At 39.7% G+C, this 21,557-nt stretch overlaps 2 protein-coding genes and 1 pseudogene across 2 annotated transcripts; 2 read left to right on the forward strand and 1 right to left on the reverse strand.

Annotated features, from left to right (window-relative positions):
* The first annotated feature begins 1,801 nt into the window (after positions 1-1,801).
* Positions 1,802-3,702, forward strand: szl (sizzled). Its single transcript, XM_044193178.1, has 4 exons — positions 1,802-2,260; positions 2,423-2,589; positions 2,750-2,842; positions 2,968-3,702. Exons 1-4 carry the CDS (start codon positions 1,971-1,973, stop codon positions 3,276-3,278), a joined length of 861 nt encoding a protein of 286 aa, XP_044049113.1. The 5' UTR covers positions 1,802-1,970; the 3' UTR covers positions 3,279-3,702.
* Positions 3,703-4,737: 1,035 nt separating this feature from the next.
* Positions 4,738-6,393, forward strand: LOC122875344 (annotated as a pseudogene).
* Positions 6,394-6,485: 92 nt separating this feature from the next.
* Positions 6,486-12,107, reverse strand: dbx2 (developing brain homeobox 2). The gene is made up of 4 exons (XM_044194331.1): positions 11,644-12,107; positions 10,409-10,492; positions 8,305-8,489; positions 6,486-7,061 (listed from the first exon to the last, which is right to left on the reverse strand). Exons 1-4 carry the CDS (start codon positions 11,918-11,920, stop codon positions 6,870-6,872), a joined length of 738 nt encoding a protein of 245 aa, XP_044050266.1. The 5' UTR covers positions 11,921-12,107; the 3' UTR covers positions 6,486-6,869.
* Positions 12,108-21,557: the final 9,450 nt, after the last annotated feature.

A 21,557-nucleotide genomic window follows, 5' to 3' on the forward strand; every position in this document is an offset into this window, starting at 1 on the left:
GTACAGTAGTTAAAGAATAATTGTGGACTTGGGTTGGGCATCTATTTTTTTTTTTTTTTGTTTTAAAGATTTTCACGTGTCTTTTAAAAGCTAAGTACTGTCTTTGCTTAATTCTCTACTGTAGGTGTGTTTGACAGACAGGTGCCCAACCATTCAGCTCATATTCTATCACCTTCTCATTAACTGAGGCAGGGGCAAGCAACACATTACCAAGACAGACACAGTGTCTACAGGGCAGCCATTAGGCCCAACAATAGACCCCTGCTGGGCTCCTGGCAGGGGGAGCTTGTTAAATGTGTGGACCTATTGTTCTACCAAATTGGTCTGTGACTCTTAATAGCCCAGTTAGTCCCCTCTTATGGGCTGTGCTCGTCTACCCGAACTGGAACCAGCCTCATCAGATCAGGCTGTAAAAATTGGCTAAGCTGGGGCCGATGGAGGGCTTTGGCTGGCTGCAAGAGCGTAGCCCTTGCTGCTGTCAGGGCTGGTATACAGTCACAGAAATGGGAATAGGGCCGATCAGAATTGGCTTTACTTTGGCATGCCTGAAGCCACAATGACCACGACAGGCTGGGTGGGATAGAGACCTCTGATTCATGAAGTCCTCAAAAGGCCCAGAGGCATCAGATACACATCTAAATCTGGAGACAGACGACATCCAAACAAATACAATAATGCTCTAATGTAGTTCTTTAGTTAAGTAGAAAAGTCTTAAATACACGAGACGCAGAGAACGAGACAAATTAACACTTGACTCTGTGCCCCTGGTCTGCATCTCAGGACGAGATCTCTGGTGTCTTAAATGGGATGTTGGCACGTTATGACTGAGTGTGCATGCGTCTGACAGCAGATGTTGCATGTTGCTCTGGTTATTTATGGTAATAAGTACCACTCAAAAGATATTGAATATTTTAAATGTCTCAAAATAAAGATTTTTTTCAGTTCAAAGGACAGATCTTCATAAAATATTGTCTAAAGGAAATGTATATATGTGTCCTTAGGAAAGGGAAAGCGCCTGCAGTATCACACTGAAATTGCATGAACTCATTCTAGACTATAACACAGATCTTAGTGTTTTCATGCGAGTGCCAAATACAGTAGCTACTGCTTAAACGGATAAGCAAAAGAGGTAGGCTAAATAGTATTTGCATGTGAATTTGAGTATATGTTATTGGCAGATCAAAGCCAGGTTAGCCAGAATAGACGCTGCTTTGCTAATGAGAAGTGGAGGCTCTGCCAATGAAACCTTCCAATTAGGAAGCAGGGACACATGAAAGAGACCTGCAATATGAAGGAGACTGCCTGCCTGTCTGTCGACAAAAAACTCTGATTTCTTTCTATAGGAACTTTTAGAGATTCAGTTTGTGACCCTCAGCAAAGCCTCTCCATGGGATTTGGTTGTTTTTACATTTCAGCCAATGCAAAAACAACAAAAAAAAGTGGCATTTTATTTTTCACTTATTGTGCTCAAAGCAGATATAATACAGGGAGTGGACAAAATAAACACATCATTCACTTTTTAGGTAACTGAGTCACTATTGCAAATACTGCAAAGATTGCAGGCCAAGTATGAGATGTTCACATAATTGTTTCTACGTCCTGGATCTATAAAAGCAAATGAAGCAGGCTTAGCCTTCTGTGCTGAACTGGGCTTCACTCAGTGAAAGCTGGGCTGTGATTGCCCATTGTTCCCCCTCCCTACTCCCCCCTCACTCACACACACCCTCCATCTGCTCACTGCCCCCTCTCTGTCTGCAGTCATCACAAAACAAGCCGTTGTCTCCAAACACATCGTCTCTGCGTCTTTGATAGGTAGTTGATAACAGACTTACAGACAGGCTGGCTGACCTTGCTGTATATAAAGCAAGCAGCAGCAGTTGCAAAGCCATTCACGGACAGCAGAGACTTCCGACAACAAGCAACCTCAGTAAGAGCTCACCTATCTACCTTGTCGACTCTGGATTTTGCGAATGCTCAGTATGGCTGTGTTCTTCGCTGTGGCTCTCCTGACAATGGCATGTCCTTTAATGGCATTTGACATGGGTCAGTCCACTCGTTGCGTTGCTATCCCCAACCAGATGAAGGTCTGCAAAGATGTTGGATACTCTGAGATGCGGCTGCCCAACTTCTTGGGTCACAGTAACCTGGAAGGCGAGGTGGTGCCACGTTCAGAGGACTGGAGGCCCCTGTTGCAGACAGGCTGCCACCCTCAAGCCCAGGCCTTCCTCTGCTCCCTCATTGCCCCTGTCTGTCTTGACACGTAAGGAGATTTTACATTTCTTTTTACTCTGTTTATTTTCTGTGAAATACTTACTCCTCTGCAGATATGTACAACATTGTCTTTCTGTTTTGACCTTTGTTTTTATCATTATTACAGTCATTTTGCGTTCATTGTGTAACATTTTGTCTATCTTTCCCTCAGTTTTATCCAGCCATGCCGTAGTCTGTGTGTGGCAGTGAGGGACAGCTGTGCCCCGGTGCTCGCCTGCCAGGGTCACCCATGGCCCGAGGCGCTTGATTGTGATCGCTTTCCTGCCGAGGAAGACATGTGCCTTTCTCCCCACGCAAAATTTAGCCACTTTGCCAAAGGTAAGCACGGACCACAGACTAATTATTAGAACTCTGTTTTACTTCACTGCCTTCATCCCATTGGCAGAATGGACTACAAAATGCTGGCTCTTATAGATTACCTATAAATGCTATATATGCCCTACAGTTTTATTAAATTATGTTTTCTTTGTTATCACAGGCTTACCCAAACCTGCCTGCCAAAACTGTCCCTCTGTGGAAGAGGCTTCTGCAATGAAAACAATCCTGGATGCTTTTTGCCAGCATGACTTTGGTAAGTTTCAGAATTCTTTCTGTAAGCTGTGGTTTGTTGATGTGTATCCTCTTTGGGCACGTTTTCTCACTATTGTGTTTAATTTTCCAAACCAGATGATTAATTCGTTTTTCTCTTCTCCACAGCTGTGACTGCCAAACTTCATCGCCGTCGCCTACCCATGGGAGAGCCAGAATTTGAGGTTGAGGGCCGGGTTGAGTTTATCCGCCAGGGACCTCTGCTGCCTTATGACACCCAGCACCTACTCCAGCAGTGGCTCCTCATCAACATTCGATGTGCCAATGCCCTTGTGCGCCCCGGACGGTCACAGCTTTACGTGCTGACTGGTTCTGTGCAGTCTGATGGCACCCTTGCTCTCACCCGTCTCTTCCCTTGGCATAAAAAAGACGCAAACATTGCAGTGGCCACTCGCAAGTGGAAGCACCACAGATGTTGAATGGACTGATACTTACATGTAAAAAGTGGAGCTCTGAATCCGTGTTTGCAGTGTAGAATCACATAAGAACAAACTTCTTGCATGATTCCACACATAAAACACACACGCTTTAAAATCAGGGAGGAATTTTGAGATGGAGAGTGTCTTGGCATTGGGTGTTAGTAAGCTAAATGGAGATGTATATAAGAACAGAGCTACACTCAGACATCAATACCCTTTGCCTCCCGCAGCAGCTCACTACCTCATCCCTTCTCTGACAGCTCACAGTAATTGTATGCACTCAAACCTGTACATAATATTAATTAATGTAAATTGATTGTAGATTCTATTTTCTATAAGGATATTGGTGTATTTATGGCATCTTTTTTATGTGCATACTATGTGGACAAAGATGACAATAAAATATTTGTTCTGTGAAACTATACTTGCCGAGTATTGTAATATTTGTAATTTGCAATATTTAACTGTAACAGTTTTGTTGACCATACTGCTTAGCCCTTTTATAGTCCTGTGGCAAACATATGAGAAAATTATTTATGCAGCAAAGGGCAAGAGTCCTGAGTAGGTCCTCTGAATCTCTCATTTCACCACAAGGTGGCACACTAATGGAGAAGCAGAGCGCTAGTTCACTGTTGTGGTGCCATGCCCCTTTTTATTGCAAGCAGTGGAAAGGGTTCAGAGACAATGTATATTGTAATATAGAAATAACACACGCATGCATTCATGTGGATTTGACCCCTTTTTGCTTGAAAACATGACTTTATAATTTTGTGCATTGCATTTACAAATTGGTCATTCCATAATGTGGAAAGTGGCTCTGGATAAGAAGTATTTGCATGGTGGCATTGACCATACTATGTAGCACTAATGAGAAGGTAAATCACTCATTTTCCATTTGAATAGCCTTGTTTTCACTGCCAGGCTGAACAGCCAGGGTTGTTCAACAGTGGGCTATACTTTTTTGTGACACTATTTGTTTTTATGTTGTGCTCCTAACAGATGTTGAGATGTCTTGTAGTAAAATAAATGCAAAATACTTAAGTGATTTGAATATTGTTAGTTGCCCCCAATTAGGCAAATTATCTCCAATGTAACTTGTAACAATGTTTTTTTATCACACTTTTTATGTACTGCTAAGGCAAGATAAATATATTAGGCTTGTATAAAGATCAGTTATTTTAACCTAAAGTTGTATGTCGACAGTTGGAGAGCCTGCATCTGCTTTTGTAGTCACTTTTTGTCTTATTACACTTAAAGCACATTCGGACTTAGAGCTGAGCCCAACAAAATAAAAGTGTTTTATTTATCCCATACACTAATGTTCATTACTTTAAATTGACAAATTGTCTAAGCCAGTCTACAGTATGGCTGAGTAGATATCTTAGCGAAGCATACTGTATGATGTACTGTATGAAGAGAAAAATCACATTTTTATCCTCTATAGACCATTTTGTTTAATCAGCAACATCATCATTGTAAGAGTTAGCTTCTGCAGGAGTAGCTCTTGTGTGAAAAGAGGTCTGCTCATCATCTGGTGCTCCACTGCAAGAAAGAGACCATGAAAAAGGGTAAGATGGAAAGATGACACATTAATTACAAAGTTTTTATTTATATGTATTGTTGTGATTTTTACTAACAAAAGTTTTTTTCCCCCCTCAGTTTGGTTTTCTGTTCTTACACTGCTGTGCCTCGATCTTTCCATGAGGGTTGGCACTGCTCCGATCGTTGCCTATGGACAGGCTGGATGCCATGTTCCTTCCCTGGCCGATCTCTTTGACGGGGTCATACAACAGTCTTCAAGAATGCATGGCATCTCCAGTGATCTGCATTCTGAATTTGTGAGTTCTTTTATTCGGCTCTGACATCGATCATCCATCACCATCCATCACACTTCGACCTCCATTCATCCATCACCCTTGTTTCAGTTGGCTTTTTTTCAAGCCCTGATATCATTACGTGTGATATGTGCGTCCGTCTTTGCAGGAGCAATATTTCTTTCCCAGCAAGAACCTCATAGGAAAATGGAAGTGCCACACATATGGCATACTAACACCAAAGGATAAAGAGAATACACAAAGGCTAGGGGTGAGCATTCATGTTATTAATATTACATTTGGTCAAAGCTACTCATGCGCATAGGTGATGTCACTGCATCTGGTCAGAGATAATATAAAGACAATTTTTGCATGGTGCCTGGAATTAAGTTATGCTTTAACACCAAGTTATTTAAGCAATTCTTTCATGTGCAGTGAGAACAACCGACAGAGATGATCTTGAGGCTGCTGGGGGCCTGGGGTGACCCCCTGTCACAACTCTACTGGAACATGTCTCAGGATCAGAAACAAGACTTCAACCACTACAGCTCCAACAAGGCACTGGAGATCAGTGATATAGGTAAGGATCCCCTTATGGTTGCTGAGCTTGTAGATGTGTAGTGTGGTTATATCTAACTGTGATTGTATTTTTTCTCATTTTTGAATATGCATGGTTATTTGCAATGCATCACATTCTAGTTGGAATGTATCACTATATTAATTTTTTTACTATTTCTATGACATACAGCATGTGTCTTCATGCATTCCTTCAAATAATTAATTATGTACCTCAAATTTTTCTCCCATCTACCTCAGATGAAGCTATTGGGAGTGCTTGGTAACGCTCTGGGTTACATAGCTCCTGAGAGTTTGGTCCCCTCTTCTGCCTTTTCCTTCTACAAACAAGGAAAACTCAACTCAATGGACCATCATGACCTACTGTACTGCTTCCGCAGATGTTCCAGCAAAGTCAAAAATGATCTCCATATCCTGAAATGCAACACCTGAACTGGACTGTTAATATTAATAATAGAAGCAGTCTAGCGTAGTATCTTTAAATTTCGGGCTGACAGTGTTTGTTTCTCATTTGCTTTTAACTACACATCATGTTCTTACTGTGTGTGCTTACATTCTTTGTAATGCATTTCATGTGTGAGGATAGTGTGTACTTTTTGCAGTATTATTGTTATAGGTAACAATTTCACCTTTGAGAATTGAGCATGAAAAGGTGAAAGTGAACCTTCATTATGGTTTTTGGTCATGTTCTTGTTAATGTGGAGCACAAGCTCTACATATTTATAGAAGTGGTAGATGGTGTAGAGTATTGATTAACATGTAAGCGGTTTTGCTCCAGAGAGCTCAACACAGTTAGAATAAACAATGGAAATCTGGATTCAATCAAATGCTTTATTTACAGTTGATCTATGCATTCAAGATCATGAAAAAAAATATTTACAAAATATACCAAGCGAAATTTGACTTCAAAAAGGTTTTGGATTATGAGCAGAGTGTTAATTTAAAGCTGACAGAAATATGAAAAATTAAAAAGTCTGATTTATAAATGCATTAAATGAAGTGACTCATTTGTGCCTTTAACTGATTGCAATTACAGTCAAAGACATGTCAGTGTAATAAAAAGTTAATATTATCAGTGTTAGTCTTCACAGACAGTGTATTCTATCCACACATATTTAACACCCCCCAGAACTGTAGCCTTTTTACAGGTTTTTGTGGATTTGAGAAAGTCATTAGTTTATTTCCCACTCATTACAGTCTCTCATGTGTCCCTGAGACTCTTCTGTGGTGGTGATCTCTCTGTTTTTGCATCAGTGTGATTCTTTGATGGTTCTTCCCCTTCCTGAGCGAGACCTTGTGCCATGAGCTCATCCATTGGGGAGCGAGTGTTGTGAACCTCCTTCTCCTTACAGTTCCTCCACTTCATTCGGCGGTTCTGGAACCAGATCTTCACCTAAAGCAGCAGGAGAATAGAGAGGTATTTTAGTTCAATTTGTGTAGTTTTTGCCAAATTTGCCAAAGGTAAAATTTGCCAATTTGCCAAAGGTAATTCATTCATTTTTAAGCCATGCTAGGGGCGCAGCTCTATGGTTGACAGTGTCCATCTGTCTGTCCGTCCACCACTTTGGTCTAAGATTGGCTAGATGGATTGAAATTACATTTTGTTCAGACATTCATGGTGCCTAAAGGAATACGCCTACTGACTTTTGATCTAGCACCACTATGAGGTTCACATTTGTGGTTTTAAGTGAAATGCCTCAACAACTATTGGATGGATTGAAATTTGGTACAGACATTCATAACCTCCTCAGAATAATTTGTAATAACTTTGGTGATCCCCTGACTTTTCATCTAGCTTAATCATCAGGTCAATATTTCAATTTGTCTTTATGACCAAATACCTGCAAAACTAACGACAGTCCCACCATCCTCAGCTGAAATTTGCATTTATTGCTAATTAGCCTGTCAGCATGATATCATGCTAAACTAAGATGGTGTTGGTGATGTTAGCATTCAGCTAAAAGCCCCTCTGTGCCTCAGTACAGCGCCGCTAGTATGGCTGTAGACAGGGTTTGTAGGGTTTTACTGACTTTTATGATGTTGCTGCCTCCTCACATTCATACAATGTGTACACCTAGAAGCTACACAGTATAAATACAGTTTTCAACTGTTGGTCACTAGGGGATTTGGGTTTGTTCATCAAGGGTTGTATTTGATGAAGGAGAGGGGTTTTGCTGTGTGGAGGTGGGCTTTAAGCTGCAGAGGGAGAGGTGGGGGAGTTGCTCAGGTGAGCAGCATCAAGGAGAGATAATTGGCACAGCTGAACCCAGTGAACTAATTATTCTCTCCTTAAAATACAGTAGCATGCTGGACAAGGAGCAGGAAGAGAGGCGGTTGGAGAGCGGACGGAAGAAGAGACAGAAAAGAAAGCAAGAACAACCAAAAAATAAAGAACATACACTGCAACCCTGGTGTCAGCGTGGTATCTCAGGGCCAAGACGAACTCTCGGTAGCACGATTACGCTACATGCTGTTACTTTCCCATGCACCCCATGTCACATTTGAGCTGTAAAATGAAATATGACTGCCATGTGCCTCATAAACACACAGGGTGTACGCAGATGTTTTTTTCTGCTAAATATCTTTTAGGACCAGAGATTAATCAGGCAAAAATTAGGTAATTCATACTCGATTACCTGTGACTCCTTGAGACTGAGATCAGCTGCCAGTTTGTTCCGGTCTGTCTTGCTGATGTACTTCTGTCTCCGAAAAGTTCTCTCCAGCTCCCTTCGTTGTTCTTCAGAGAACACAGCCCTCCTAAGGATCCCTCTGCGTGATTTAGGACTTATATCAGCAGACCACATTCGAATATTTGCTCCCTCTGAAACATAAATTGGAAAATATATATGATATACATATATATCAATTTCAGTGTGTTGACCCAAGCTACTATGTCAACATCACTGAGGTATGGGTCATAGATTAGTAGTTGGTCATTGGTGGACTGTGGACACAATCGTAAAATAAAGCGTAGCTTCACATGAAACCAAGTAGAGAAGGTACCAGTGCCAGTAAGGGGAATACAATGTGTAGTGAATTGGAATGAAACAGCACATTATTGGCTAAGCTGGCTGTGGATAATTTCCCCCAGTGTTCTTATGATTTAGACCATTTTAATTCAAAGGCACAAAAATCTAATTCTGTCCACAATCAATATGTACACACCAACCATACCACATTTCCTACCCTTTTCAACCAAAGATCATGCCTGTTTTTGTCACACTCACTTTTGATTTCTTTTTTTCTATTTGTCCAAATTAACAAACTGGGGGTGACTAAAGAGAATAGAAAGCCACTTCAACTGAGAAAAAGGGGATTTGATGAACTGTGAGGAGCAATCCCACGCTACTTCACTCACAGGTGCACGCACAACAAAAGTCAAGTGGAACAATTTATCCGATCCATTCAATGTTGCCTTTCTAATCTGTACGACAAATCTGCACATAGACCACCTCTAGGGAGCACATAACAGGTTTGGACATGCTTCTCACTTCTCTATTGGGACTCAATGGCTTTCACTTAAATAGCTGATTACCAGGTCACTCCTGGGCAACGTGTGTGTCTGCCCTAGTGGGCCAGCTATAGAGCCCTGTGGGACACCAACAATAGAGCCGTTCAGTGGAAATGCCGTTACTCGATGGCTCAGTGGCCCAACACTAAATCTTTTCACTTGCAGGTATGAAGCCAGTTTGTATGTGAAGATGAGCTCGAATAAGTCTATAAAAGTCACTTTCATTGAATGCTTTATGTCCTAGTCAAGAAGTCTCCAATGGGCAGCAATGAGAGTTGAAGGACAGGAGAAAGGAGGGGGGTTGGTGAGCCAAGCTCTTTAGCCACACAATGGCTGGGGGATGTTCCTGGTCCAGCCCACTTCTGTAGAGAAATGGGCAAGTTTTTTGTGCTTAGCGGAGTTCATTGCTGCAGTGAAAAATTGCAGTGAGGTCGCGTGTGGATGGTGGAGTGAAAGTGCCAATTGGTCACGGCCAGACTTGGCATTGTTGTGTTGCTGGGCACTGTGGGAAAGTGTCAGCCTACTAAGAGGACTTCAGGGACCTGTGAGATGAGGGCTTTCTGATTTGTGCTATTTTCCACAACATTTGACAGGCATCATAGGTTGCAGCAACTAATAACTTCCAGTTGCTGTGGGACACTGCCAATATACAGACAGCTGAGTTTTAATGCTACTAGATTAAAATATAGTACTAGTACTCTACACAAGTGTTAAATTATATGAACTGAAACATTTCAAGCACAATTCAGAGGAAAACTTAAACATTACAGGTGCAATTACAGGCTTCTTTGATTTTTTTCAAATTTCATGCAGCCTGAAAATTTAACTTGAAGCTGTTGGGATTCACAGCCAAATGTATTAATGTGCTGAGGGAGTGCTAATCTTGGAAACAATCTGCCTTATTCAGCAGTAAGAATCCACACCTGGTCATTATAATCTTAATATGACAGAAGACAAGATGTTTATTAGCTCTGCATATTTGCGCTAGTAAAAGTGTGTATTTGCAAGTACAAAATAGGGGGCCCCAGGGACTCTTAAAAGCCTTGCAACCCACCCCTCATCCCCTTGCTAAACAGCCGTGAATGGTTATGAATAGAGCTGTGCAGAGTTGAGCAGAGAATTAGCTCTTTGGCATTGCATCAGTAATTAGCTGTGGAGAGCATTGGAGACCCTGCTGCTAATGCTTAGAGAGTAGCTGAGGCATTGCTGATGAGGCATAAAACACTCACTGGAGAAGACAGGAGGAGGGCTGGACCCACCGCAGCATGCCAGCAGATACTGCGGGTTCCGCAGGAAAACACTGCTCAGTACACCTGCACAGATAGATAGGAACAGTCAGATATGGTCATGTAGTAACCAGGTGAGATGGGTATGATCCACAAGGGACTCTACCTGGATTACCGCCAACTTCTGAGGGCACATGGAGTCCTACTTGTCTAATTCCTACAGTTGTTTCCTCTTTATCTACATTTTTACAACAGTGCTAAGCTTTATGTTATGCATTAAGTTGGAACAATTTTTATTTGATATTTAGATGTTTTAACAACTAAAGTTAAAGTTGAGTTGGAACAATTTTTATTTGATATTTAGATGTTTTAACAACTAAAGTTAATTTGAAAACTACCCATCTCAGAGACAGAAACTGTTTACTCATTCAGTTTGAAAATGAATTGCTTAAATAATAATTGGGCTCTACAAATGAACACGCCATAATTAGAAATTTCATATAATTGTTCAGTTTTCACAGCTTTATAGTTATTTAATTTTAAATGCTTGATTTATTTAATCCTTCTTTGCAGTCATTGTAATTTCTTATCAAGACTGAAAGTGTTTGATCTGTTATGAAATACAAAAGTCATAAAATGCTATTTGTTACTGATTTTCTTTTAAAAATGTAATTTTATATTTGATACATTTTATATTAAATGTCATTAAATTTAGTTAAATTCCAAAGTACCCTCTTGTTTAAGTGAGTGAGACTTCCCCATTGAACATGTAAATGGCTTACACACACCTATATTAACATTTGAAAATATAGTTAATAATTTAAGTTATAAGAGACCTTTAAGTTTTTCTTTACTTTGGTAGTATAAAGTAATATGTGCTAGGAACTTTTACAAAAGTAAAGCAGGGACATTTCAGTGGTTAATAGTGTTTCTTGAGTAATTATACAAGTTTTTAAAAATAGAAGTTTTTCAGTGACTCACGCCTCGCTTAACTGTGATATCTCTGAATAATCTACCCAAGTTAAACTTTAGACCTATGACTAATTTCCATCTTAAAAATGGAAAATGTTTGAAACTTGACAAGTTAAACAATATTTATCCTTACATGAGTATAACAGGTTAGAAAGAAGAAATAAAATATTTGTGGAAGAAAAAAAACAAAATTGCTGTCATGACATAATTTGTTAATCCTTCACATAATCTAGATATATTATATTTTGTTTAAAAAGTCTGTTTACCTGAGTGTGGCAGAAGTGGTCCTCCTAAATCCTTCACCTGCCGGGGACTGCGGGCCTGGCTTTGGTAGGCTCCATGCTCAGAGCCCCAGGTTCTTCTTGTAAGTTCACATGCTGCTAGTCTCAGGTGTCCACCTGCTGTCCCTTCTGGATGGGCTGAGGGTGTCTGTGACTGCAGCAGATTGTCAATAAGAAAACTCTTTCCCGTGCTCCCGAAGCCCGGTAAAGCAGGAGGAGAGCCAGCCATATTCCTCCTGGTGCAGCTCTGAACTGAGACCATCTTGTTCACACAGTGACCTGAACACTTGAGTTCCCTCTTCAGCAGTTACAGCTCAGTGACACTAAATTCTCCTTTAATCTCTTCATGAGTGACCAGGCCAACTTCATTAAACTCTGAGGAAAACAAAAGTTTTCTGCTCTTCCTCTTTCGGGCCTGCACTTTGCTACAGGGCTGTGTCGTGATTGGTTGAGAGGCTCTAATGTGCTTCTCAATTCAGATAAGGCTGGGGTCTTTTCTGGAGTGGCAGAAGGTGGGTCTGGCTCATTCATTATGTCAACTAGCCTATTAAATGATAGACACCAGAGACAATGAACTGCTGGCCAAAGTTTAACATGCACCAAACAGTCTTCTCCAGTAGTAAATAGTTTTCTCTTTTCTCCAGCCTCCCATTGTGCCTCATACAAACCCCTCAGCAGTTCATTTGCAATGTGCTTTTTCTCAGTTTCATTTCAGAGACATTGCTCTGTGAGGGTTTTCTTGATTGTAAAATGATTAAAAAACAGGCCACGTTCGTGTTAGTCAAACATCCTGAGCAAAGTGCAAGAAGCAGATGAAAAGAAAAGTTTTTTTTCTTAAAAATAACACCACCTAATGTCATCTTACATTGCCTTACTTGGATTAATCTTTAAAAAAATTTAATTTGATTTCTTAATCAACTTGGTATTAACCTTGCATTTTTTTAATTGTACGCAATTGCATAGTAAGAATCGTATCGGTAGTTCACTCTTAAACACACTGCTTTTACTGTTATTTTAAAGTCTTTAAAATGAAATGTTTCTGTGGATGCAACTGTGCTTCACAGTTTTGACATTGTGTCTCTGAAAAAGCATTTTTTCTATAATATGACAGTATTATTGTATAATGAAAAACACCATGTCATTGACAAGATCTATTTAAGGATTAGACAACCTTCCAAACTGTCACTTGTTCAATTTTGGTAACTTTGTGTTTATTTGCCAGTCTGTTTAAACTTGTCATTTACATTTACAGAGGGGTTTAAGTCTTGGAAAGATTCAGTTCTAGGTCAGCATTGAGAGATCCATGGGGCTCCACAGGCAGCAGACTCAACCACTTCAATATTTATTCAGTGCCAGTCTTCAGTGTAGTGGGGGCATATGCTGCATATTTGAGGGTTGCAACTGTAAAATAAAAATGGTCACACAAACACACACACACATGCATGTAGTGATGTTTTGGTTCAAACACATCCAATGAGAGGCTTGTGTAACCTTTCACACTGCAACTAATGATCCTCAACATCATAATAGAAAGTCCAACAAGAGGGGTGACAGACCCGGAGTTTAGGCACAGTAAACAGGCATATCCACACTGGTCGGGGGGTGAGGGGGGGCGGGGGGCAGAAAGCTCCAGTCTGCGCGTGTAGATACCTCATGCTGAGCATGGAAATTGGCCCAGACAGCTCAGCCTATTGTGTGATGGCCAGGGAGCCAAAGGTTGCTTGTAATCAAATTTGAGGTTTTATTCCTCAGACTGGTGGAGAAGACATTGCGCTCTGTCACATGATGAGTGTTAGCAAGTCTGTGTGCACTATCTACTTTTGTGTAGTGAGAGTGTGTTAACATGCTCCACATACACCAGTGGCTGTGATAGTCCCCCAAGGCTTTTTGTTTGGTGGAGAGTCATTTGTTTATATGACACAGAGAGAAAACAGGAGGGAGCCCCAGACTGCTCTCCAGTGCTGTTATTAACTGTATGTGTTTATACTTTGAAAGGAGCCTGATTGTGGTCAAGGTATGTTTTATGTGATAACACTGAGAATATTTGTTTAGTTTATTCATACAGTCGCACTTTCTCTCCACTTGAATTAGCCTTTCAGCAACAAATAAGAATCTGTGGCAATTTTAAAAGTTGTTACAATCACCTCAAAACTAACAAGACCCCAGAAAGCACCATGTATTCCTGTTAAAATCATATATTTCTCTGTGTTCATTGATATTTTAGGTAGAACCAATCTCACACGACTTTTTAAAGGCATCGCTAAGAGCGTATCATCATTAAGATTCACCACTTCGTAATTAGCCAGATTCCAATAGAGCTCTCTAGGAGAGGGAGGTATAATTAGGCTATTCTTAAACAGTAGGTCTTGGAAACACCCTGAAGCAAGTTCATGTGAATTTATTTGATGCCCATCTCTTTTTAGAAATGGAGGGGGAAAAAACAGGGGTCCCTTCATTCAGAATCCTCACAATGGCCCTGTTGAAAGCTAGCACTCTGCAGACCGGCTGAGATCCCTTTTCTCTCTTTTTTAACCCCACTAAAGCTTTTAAAAAGATACCGGCCCATTGCACACACAATTGATATTCCACCACTCGAACTTAATATCGTGAATGGAGGGCCAAGCTCTATGAATCAGGAAGACAATGCGCTTAGCTTAGCAGCAAACTGGCACTTTGTGTGCGGTGTCTGTGTCCCAGAGGAGGAAGTTTCTAATGTGAGCCTCACAATTGTGTGTCTATAGAGTTCTAATGAGCTTCTGTATGCTGAGTGAATGGCTGCAGGCCATTCATCATGAGGGCCCAATGAGCCAGCTCACTGCACACATTCACAATAGGATCCAGGGGGAATGGGAGTGGCTGTGGGGAGCAACTGCACTGCATAAACAGTCTATAAAAGATCAACATGCGTATAACCATGTTTCGATTAAGAGTACGTCCACAGTAAGCTGGTTACATTTAAAAACATCTTTTTAACTAAATTTCAGCCCTCCTTCCATACTATGTTTCTCACCCAAAAAAGGGAGCCTTTCCATCACGGAATCCAGAGTGGATAAATGTTAAAATGCCAGCTTGTTCTTTTAGCGTGTACAGAGAAAATGGAGCTTTTGCAAAACAGTGACGTCAGCCTGCCCAGACACACTTCAGGGGGATTTGTTGCTGTAAGTAAAGAAAAACAAAAAACTACATCAGCATGTGGCCTGTGGCCAGTGATGTGAGTTCTCAAGGAAATATGGAGCAAATTAATAGAGTTCTAAAGAGCCTCAATCTTTGGCGTCTGAATTGCTGGTGGTCTTGGGCAACAACAAAAAAAGATTAATTTTGCAATGGGAAAAGTCTAAAAAAGAGTGCATACATGAATTTAACTAGATATCTTTTTTTTATTTAAAAGTTTATTTGTTAGGAACAAGGCTAATTGACCCACAGAAAAATAAATTAAAAACCCTTTTCGGAGGCTAAAAATGTATTAAAATTGAAAGAATTTTTGAACATTTATTTTGAGAATTAATTGACAAAACGTTGTTGCTAAACATTGTAGAACTTTGGTCTCAATATTGTTGTGATATGGTCTTAATAAATGTTGCACATCATAAGTTCCACAAAGCTGCTATACTATATTGCTCCACTGTCATTTGGAAACTGCTGGCGTGCAAAGCTAATACACAAAGAAATATAACCCTAATGAAAGGGCCACAAAACCCAGCAATATTAAGCGAATCATGTCTCACCCTTTTCTTGACATTGGCACACATTTAGAAAACCAAACAATTATTTTTTCTTTTACTGTCTGTTGCAACATGTCAAAGACGGTGGTAGATTTATAAGTCAGTCTTGAGTCATACCATCTCTAATATCCAAATACAACATCGCACATTGTTCAGTTCTGATATTCATGTATTCCAGGATGATACTGCTTAATAAGTCAACTAAGTCGACTACGTAGTCTCTTTTTTTTAATTCTCTCACCCTATACCTTGTCCTTGCAGTAACTTTGTGTTGCCCATATCTCAGGTCATCAAGTATTTCGCCCTGGGATGGTCCGAGAGTGACACTATCTGTTGTACCTCAGTACTGCCACACTCTGTCATGCTACATACTGTCACTGCAATCCACTGCCATGCACACAAGATGGCACTGAGAGAATGAGAACCATCTGTATTTCAGTGGAGTGAATGAAATGGCAAAAAACTGTTAAATGATGGTATTAAAAAGTAATTTTTTAATACTATATTTTGTTTTATTTTTCCCACACTTATTTTAATATTGTTTAGGCAAAATTATATACAGCTGGTGGCTGTGTAATCACATCACCCATGCTTAACAATGAATCGTACTGTAGTCAGTTGTTGAATGTGGAGACTCTCTGTTGTCAGCTTCACTTAAGTCATAATTTTCTTTTCATATATTAAAAATTATCATAAAACGTCAAAGTGGTGTGAATGAATATTAAACACATTATTGAGCAGACAGATGTAACGAATCGTTATATTTATTAGAGCGTTCGTTAGAGCGTACAGTTTTTAGTATGACTCATGAATGTCAGATTTGAAAGACAGGCAAAGTCAATATATAACATGGACTTATGCAACAAATGAATCCCAGGAGAGCCCCTGTGGGAACAATAGGGCCACTTTTTCTGCAGTTCAGTTTGGCAACTGCAGGCGATTCCCTTTTGTTTATGGCATTAGTGTGTCTATATGGTGCAGTTATGTCCGAAGGGAATGAGCCCCTGAGAGCTTTGTAATGCATCACCCATCTGGATCTTTTAGAGATGAACGGAAGGACTACCACTGTTCCACTGCCTTTGCTCTGAGAGATTTGTTGTGTGTGCGTGTACAGCAGGAGAGCAGATGTGTGTGTGTGTGTGTGTGTGCACTGTATGCGTTTATTACTTTTCATTCTTGGCTGGGCGCATGCTTTAATGACTCTTATTTTCCTGATGGCACTTTAGGAAATGACAACTTGTGGGCAATACAAAGTAATTACATTTCCTGTGTCTGCACCCATAAGAAATCTAGTATTATAAATAATGAATAGAGGGTTGGAGACCCTCTCACACAGCAGATGTGACACACTGTCACTGCATGGAGAGCCATTGCTCGCCTTTGTTTTATTGACAATAGCCGCCCATTAGCTGCACACTATGGACCTATGAACAAGCCATCTGAATTGGAGACAGATAAGGGCCTATTTGTCAAAACACATGAATCATAATTAAACAAAACATGTTATTGGCATTAGTGAAAACTGTATCGAAGGGGAGGCAGATTGATATGACAAATAAGTTGGTGTTATTCTGGGGTCCTCAGGAAGTAGCTGAGCACCACACAGGATCTGGAACTGTCCCTATAATCATATCTGCTGGCCTCCACTTGTTAGCCTACTTAAACATACCAGCACAGCCAACAAAAGACTTTCCCAGCAATCCAGCGATTCGCTGGGGTTTGTTGTGGACGTGGGATTGTCTCTGAACAGGCCGTTAGGAAAAGGCTTCGATTCATGTCCATCTGGCAGGAAACTTATTAGGATTCAGGGAAAATCTAGCTGTTTATCCTCCTCTTTAAAAAAAAAAATCATCACTCGCATGGCATGGCCACTGATAAAACGATTAGTTTCAAAATGGTAATTGGTGCCATGGATGAAGACGATGCAAGACGAATACACAAATATTCAAAGCACAAAGCATCTGTTCTCTATTAAAAGGCTTTAACAATACTGAGTCACACAGACAGCCAACCACTCCATTTTAATTTATTTTCATACCAACTGCCGAAAATCCAAACTTCAACTTTACTGGATGACTTAACTAATTGAAAGAATGAAAACTGTATGCTTACAGGAGGTCATAACTCATAGGACAATTTAAGCATTTATGGCACTCTGGTAAACTTAATGCTTTGAGACAGTTGGTATTTTCTTTATTGGCCTCTATTCTTCATATGAGGACAGAGAAGACAGATGGCTTGAAAGTGGAATAAAGGAGGCCATCTATGTCAAACTGGAACAACCATTCCTGAATGGGGGGCTGCAACACCACTTATCTGCTGCTCATAATGACATTCCTTCTTAGGCAGTTTCACACCAATTTACACTTAAATTCATGAGACTCTACACACTCACGATTACCATGTGACCTTGACAACTTCTGTGACCTTATGTAACATCAGTGTGAACCCACCAAAGAGGTTTAAATGGGGACTCTCCACCTGTCAGTAGAATAGAGGAAGCCTCTTGGATGAGTGCTGTAACGTCTTCAAGACTAAGAAACAGCGAATCCAGATGCCTGTAGTACTTCTGGACCACCTTATATAATCACCATCTGTATTTCAGTGGAGTGAATGAAATTAAAACATTTTCCAGCTTTTGTTTTATATTGTTTTAGGAAATCTTTATACTATTTTTTGTTTTATTTTTCCCACGCTTATTTAAATATTTTTAATGCAGTTCTTTGTATTGCTTATCATTTTGTCATTCTAGGAATTTTAACTTGTTGTGCTGTTGCAGTTCTTGAAGTCTTGCAGTCACTTTATCAGATTAGGAGCATCAAATGCCTGAAAATGCAACTAAACACAAAATTATATACAACTGGTGGCTGTGTAATCACTCACATCACCCATGCTTAACAATGAATCGTACTGTAGTCAGCTGTTGAATGCAGAGACTCTGTTGTCAGCTTCACTTAAATCATAATTTTCTTTTCATATATTAAAAATGTATCATAAAACTGGTGCAAATGAATATTAAACACATTATTAAGCAGGCAGATGTAATGAATCGTTAGAGTGTACAATTTTTAGTATGACTCATGAATGTCAGATTTGAAAGACAGGCAAGGTTAATATATAACATGGAATTATGCAACAAATTAATCCCAGGAGAACAATAGGGCCAGTTTTTCTGCAGTTCATTCAAATTCTGGCACAGCTACTGCAGGCTTGGCAGTATGCAGTATATAGATGCCTGTAGTACTTCTGGACCACCTTATTGTCTTCTGACTTTTATAGTAGCCACATAGTATCACAAGAATAAGAAGTAAGAGTGGGAAAAAAATCCCAAAATATTAATTAATGCTTATCTTTTTTTTAATTATCTTTTTACCCTTTAAAACTCAATGACCAGTGGGTTTAAACCCATAGAACTTTATTTTAAAGTCTTGTGAAGATCCAAATGTTTCCAAAGATACCAAATATTTAAGGCTAGATTATCTGAAAATTAAAAGGCATCAAAAATATTTGCATTTGAGGGAATGGTCCACCTATGAAAAAATACGGAGTATTGGATTGGAATATTTGTTTACTCAGTGTGAACATCGTATAGGTTCAATGAACAGTTGTAACAAACTGCTATTGAATATACTGTCAAAAGCAATGAACTAAGTAAACTGGAAATCACTACAGCATCAAGCTGTAAGCTAACTGCCAACGTTTGGTGACCAGCACCATATGGTGCCCAGCCCATATAGGCTTACAAGACACTAGACAGCAACAACAAGGATGGCCACATGACAAACCAAAATATACAGTTCCACAAATTCAAAATAGAACATTTCAAAATATTCACTATTCGAAATGTCATATTGTGGTAGATACAGTGTTCTCTGTCTTAGTTGCCATGCATTTTCTATAAATCTTTCCAAGACAAAAATCTCCTCATCTTCCTTGTTTACATCACTACTAACGTTTTTAATTAACAAGCTGACCTGCTGTGCACTGACTATGTCTCACTAGCTTAGCATTTAACTGAAATGAATAAACTAAACACTCTCTATTTTACCTATTATTTTACCAAATAACATTTTGAAATTTACCTACCCATACCAAAATAATTTTTACCATCAAGGATTAAGGTTTAGGGGAGACCGGGGATGGTTGTAACAGCACCACTTTCACCAAGAAGGGATGATTTAAGAGTCATGTGATGAATTTCCTGTATGACCACTTCCTTCCTGACCTTGCAAATACAATTTCATAGCTGTGTAAAGTTTGCAGATTTTACAGCCAAAACACTGAGTCTATATTATAATTAGTACTGATACTGTTGAAGTTAGACTTAAATAGTCTCTTAGGTAAAATGTGAGGCATTTCATCTATGCTAATTTTAAATCACTATGCTGCTACAGCTAGCTAAACAATGGCTGACAGGAGTGGGAATGGTTGTAACACCTTTTTTAAAAAGTGTAACAACTAACCACATAATTACTAAACACATCAGATGAGTTGAGGCAGGAATAGTAAGGTTAGTGAAGAATACTCTGCCATGTGACATTGAGCAGATACTGCAAGAAATTACAAAATCTCAGAACAAATGTAAAACTTTGCAGCAGTGGTAAGCACATAGCAGCCCTTGGGCCAAAAGCTGATACTTTCCGTTTCATTGTTTAAAAACATTTACATGATTTTCCATTAATCTACCATAGATAAGAATGTAAATACAAGGTTTGTATAAATCCCAATAAATATGACCTCATACAGTAACATCTAACATTGCCCCAATGTGCAGAGAGGCAGCAGGCTTTCTGAACAGTGCATGCTGCAATTAAAAGTTTTATTGATAGTATTTTTACGAAGACAAATATTTAAAAAACAAACATCCACAGAGCTTCTAAAAAGGTGCGGAATAAAAGTATCACTTTACCAAAAAACACATTATGATTGTAAATCCATTTAAAAATTGATGGGTCCAAAATGAATGTTATGTTTATCTATGTGTGAGATGTCTGGTGTTCGGTTCCTGCTTCTAACAAGGCTTGTGAGCCAATAGTATAACGACGTTGGTATCACATGGTATAGTTGCCAGTTAGTGTGGGGAAAAAACACTGACATTAGCACATATTAGCTATCTTAGTTTAATTGTTTGAATAACAATAACCCTTAAAATTACAGTTCCGCATATTTAAACAAAATAGACAACAACTGCCCGCAGCCATAGCCCTTAAAACCTTAACTAATGTGTTGTCACTGCTTAGATTGTCAAAATTAGAAAAATAACTTTCAATCACTGAGGAGCTACGTTAGCATTAGTGACGGTTGCGCCCAGTTACCTAACGTTATAGTTCCCTCAAACAATATAACGTTATAACGGAGATGCGTATCAGAGGGGATTTAGAAGTGGGCCAGGGTCTAGTACAAGTTTTTATGCAGGGCAAGTTGACCAGTCACTGGTCCGTCCCGGGCAGTGGTGGACTGGTCCGCTTATGAAAATATGGTCGCTTATCTTTAAGAACGGAGTGGACATGGGATCCCAATATATTACTAATGTGTCATGTCGAAGGTACAGTAAAGTTCAGAACTACTGTAAATCTGCTCATTATAGTGTTTAGACCCAAAACGTGACTGTTATTGAGGGTGTCATCTCATTTAGCAGTCTAACGTTAGCCCTATTATGAGACACTTTGCAGGGGGTACTTGTGGCTAGTTAGCCGGCTGTGTTGAGTTCAACAGCTACGGTACTTAGGTTAATATAGAAATCTGAAAATACTGACATGATCATACAGTCGTCCTTTTTCCCTGTAGCCATTGCTGCTGGCAGCTTTTTATAATCCACTATTTGTTTTCAACAAGAAAACACTTCGACTAATACTAGGTCAACACTGCACGCTAGCTAACGTCAACTTTTACTGTAGCTGTAGGCCTATAATGTCAAGCGCTGTGGGTTTTAATAGCATCCCTACTATGTAGGCTACTGTACTCTTTGATTGTAAATTTACCTAATGTCTTATAGTGTAAGGATGATTAAAAATGACCTTTTACAGTAAGTGTTGCAATATAGGGCCCCTATAGTTATTCAATGATGGGGGAAAAAAGGGTTATTTTAATTTTTTGGCTGCCTGGCCAGTGAAAATATACAAGGGGCCAGTAAAACTCTGATGTACTGGCCAAGTGGGCCAGTGGGGAAAAAATGTC

This window comes from Siniperca chuatsi, linkage group LG4 (genome assembly GCF_020085105.1).
Source record: "Siniperca chuatsi isolate FFG_IHB_CAS linkage group LG4, ASM2008510v1, whole genome shotgun sequence".
Taxonomy (NCBI): Eukaryota; Metazoa; Chordata; class Actinopteri; order Centrarchiformes; family Sinipercidae; genus Siniperca; species Siniperca chuatsi.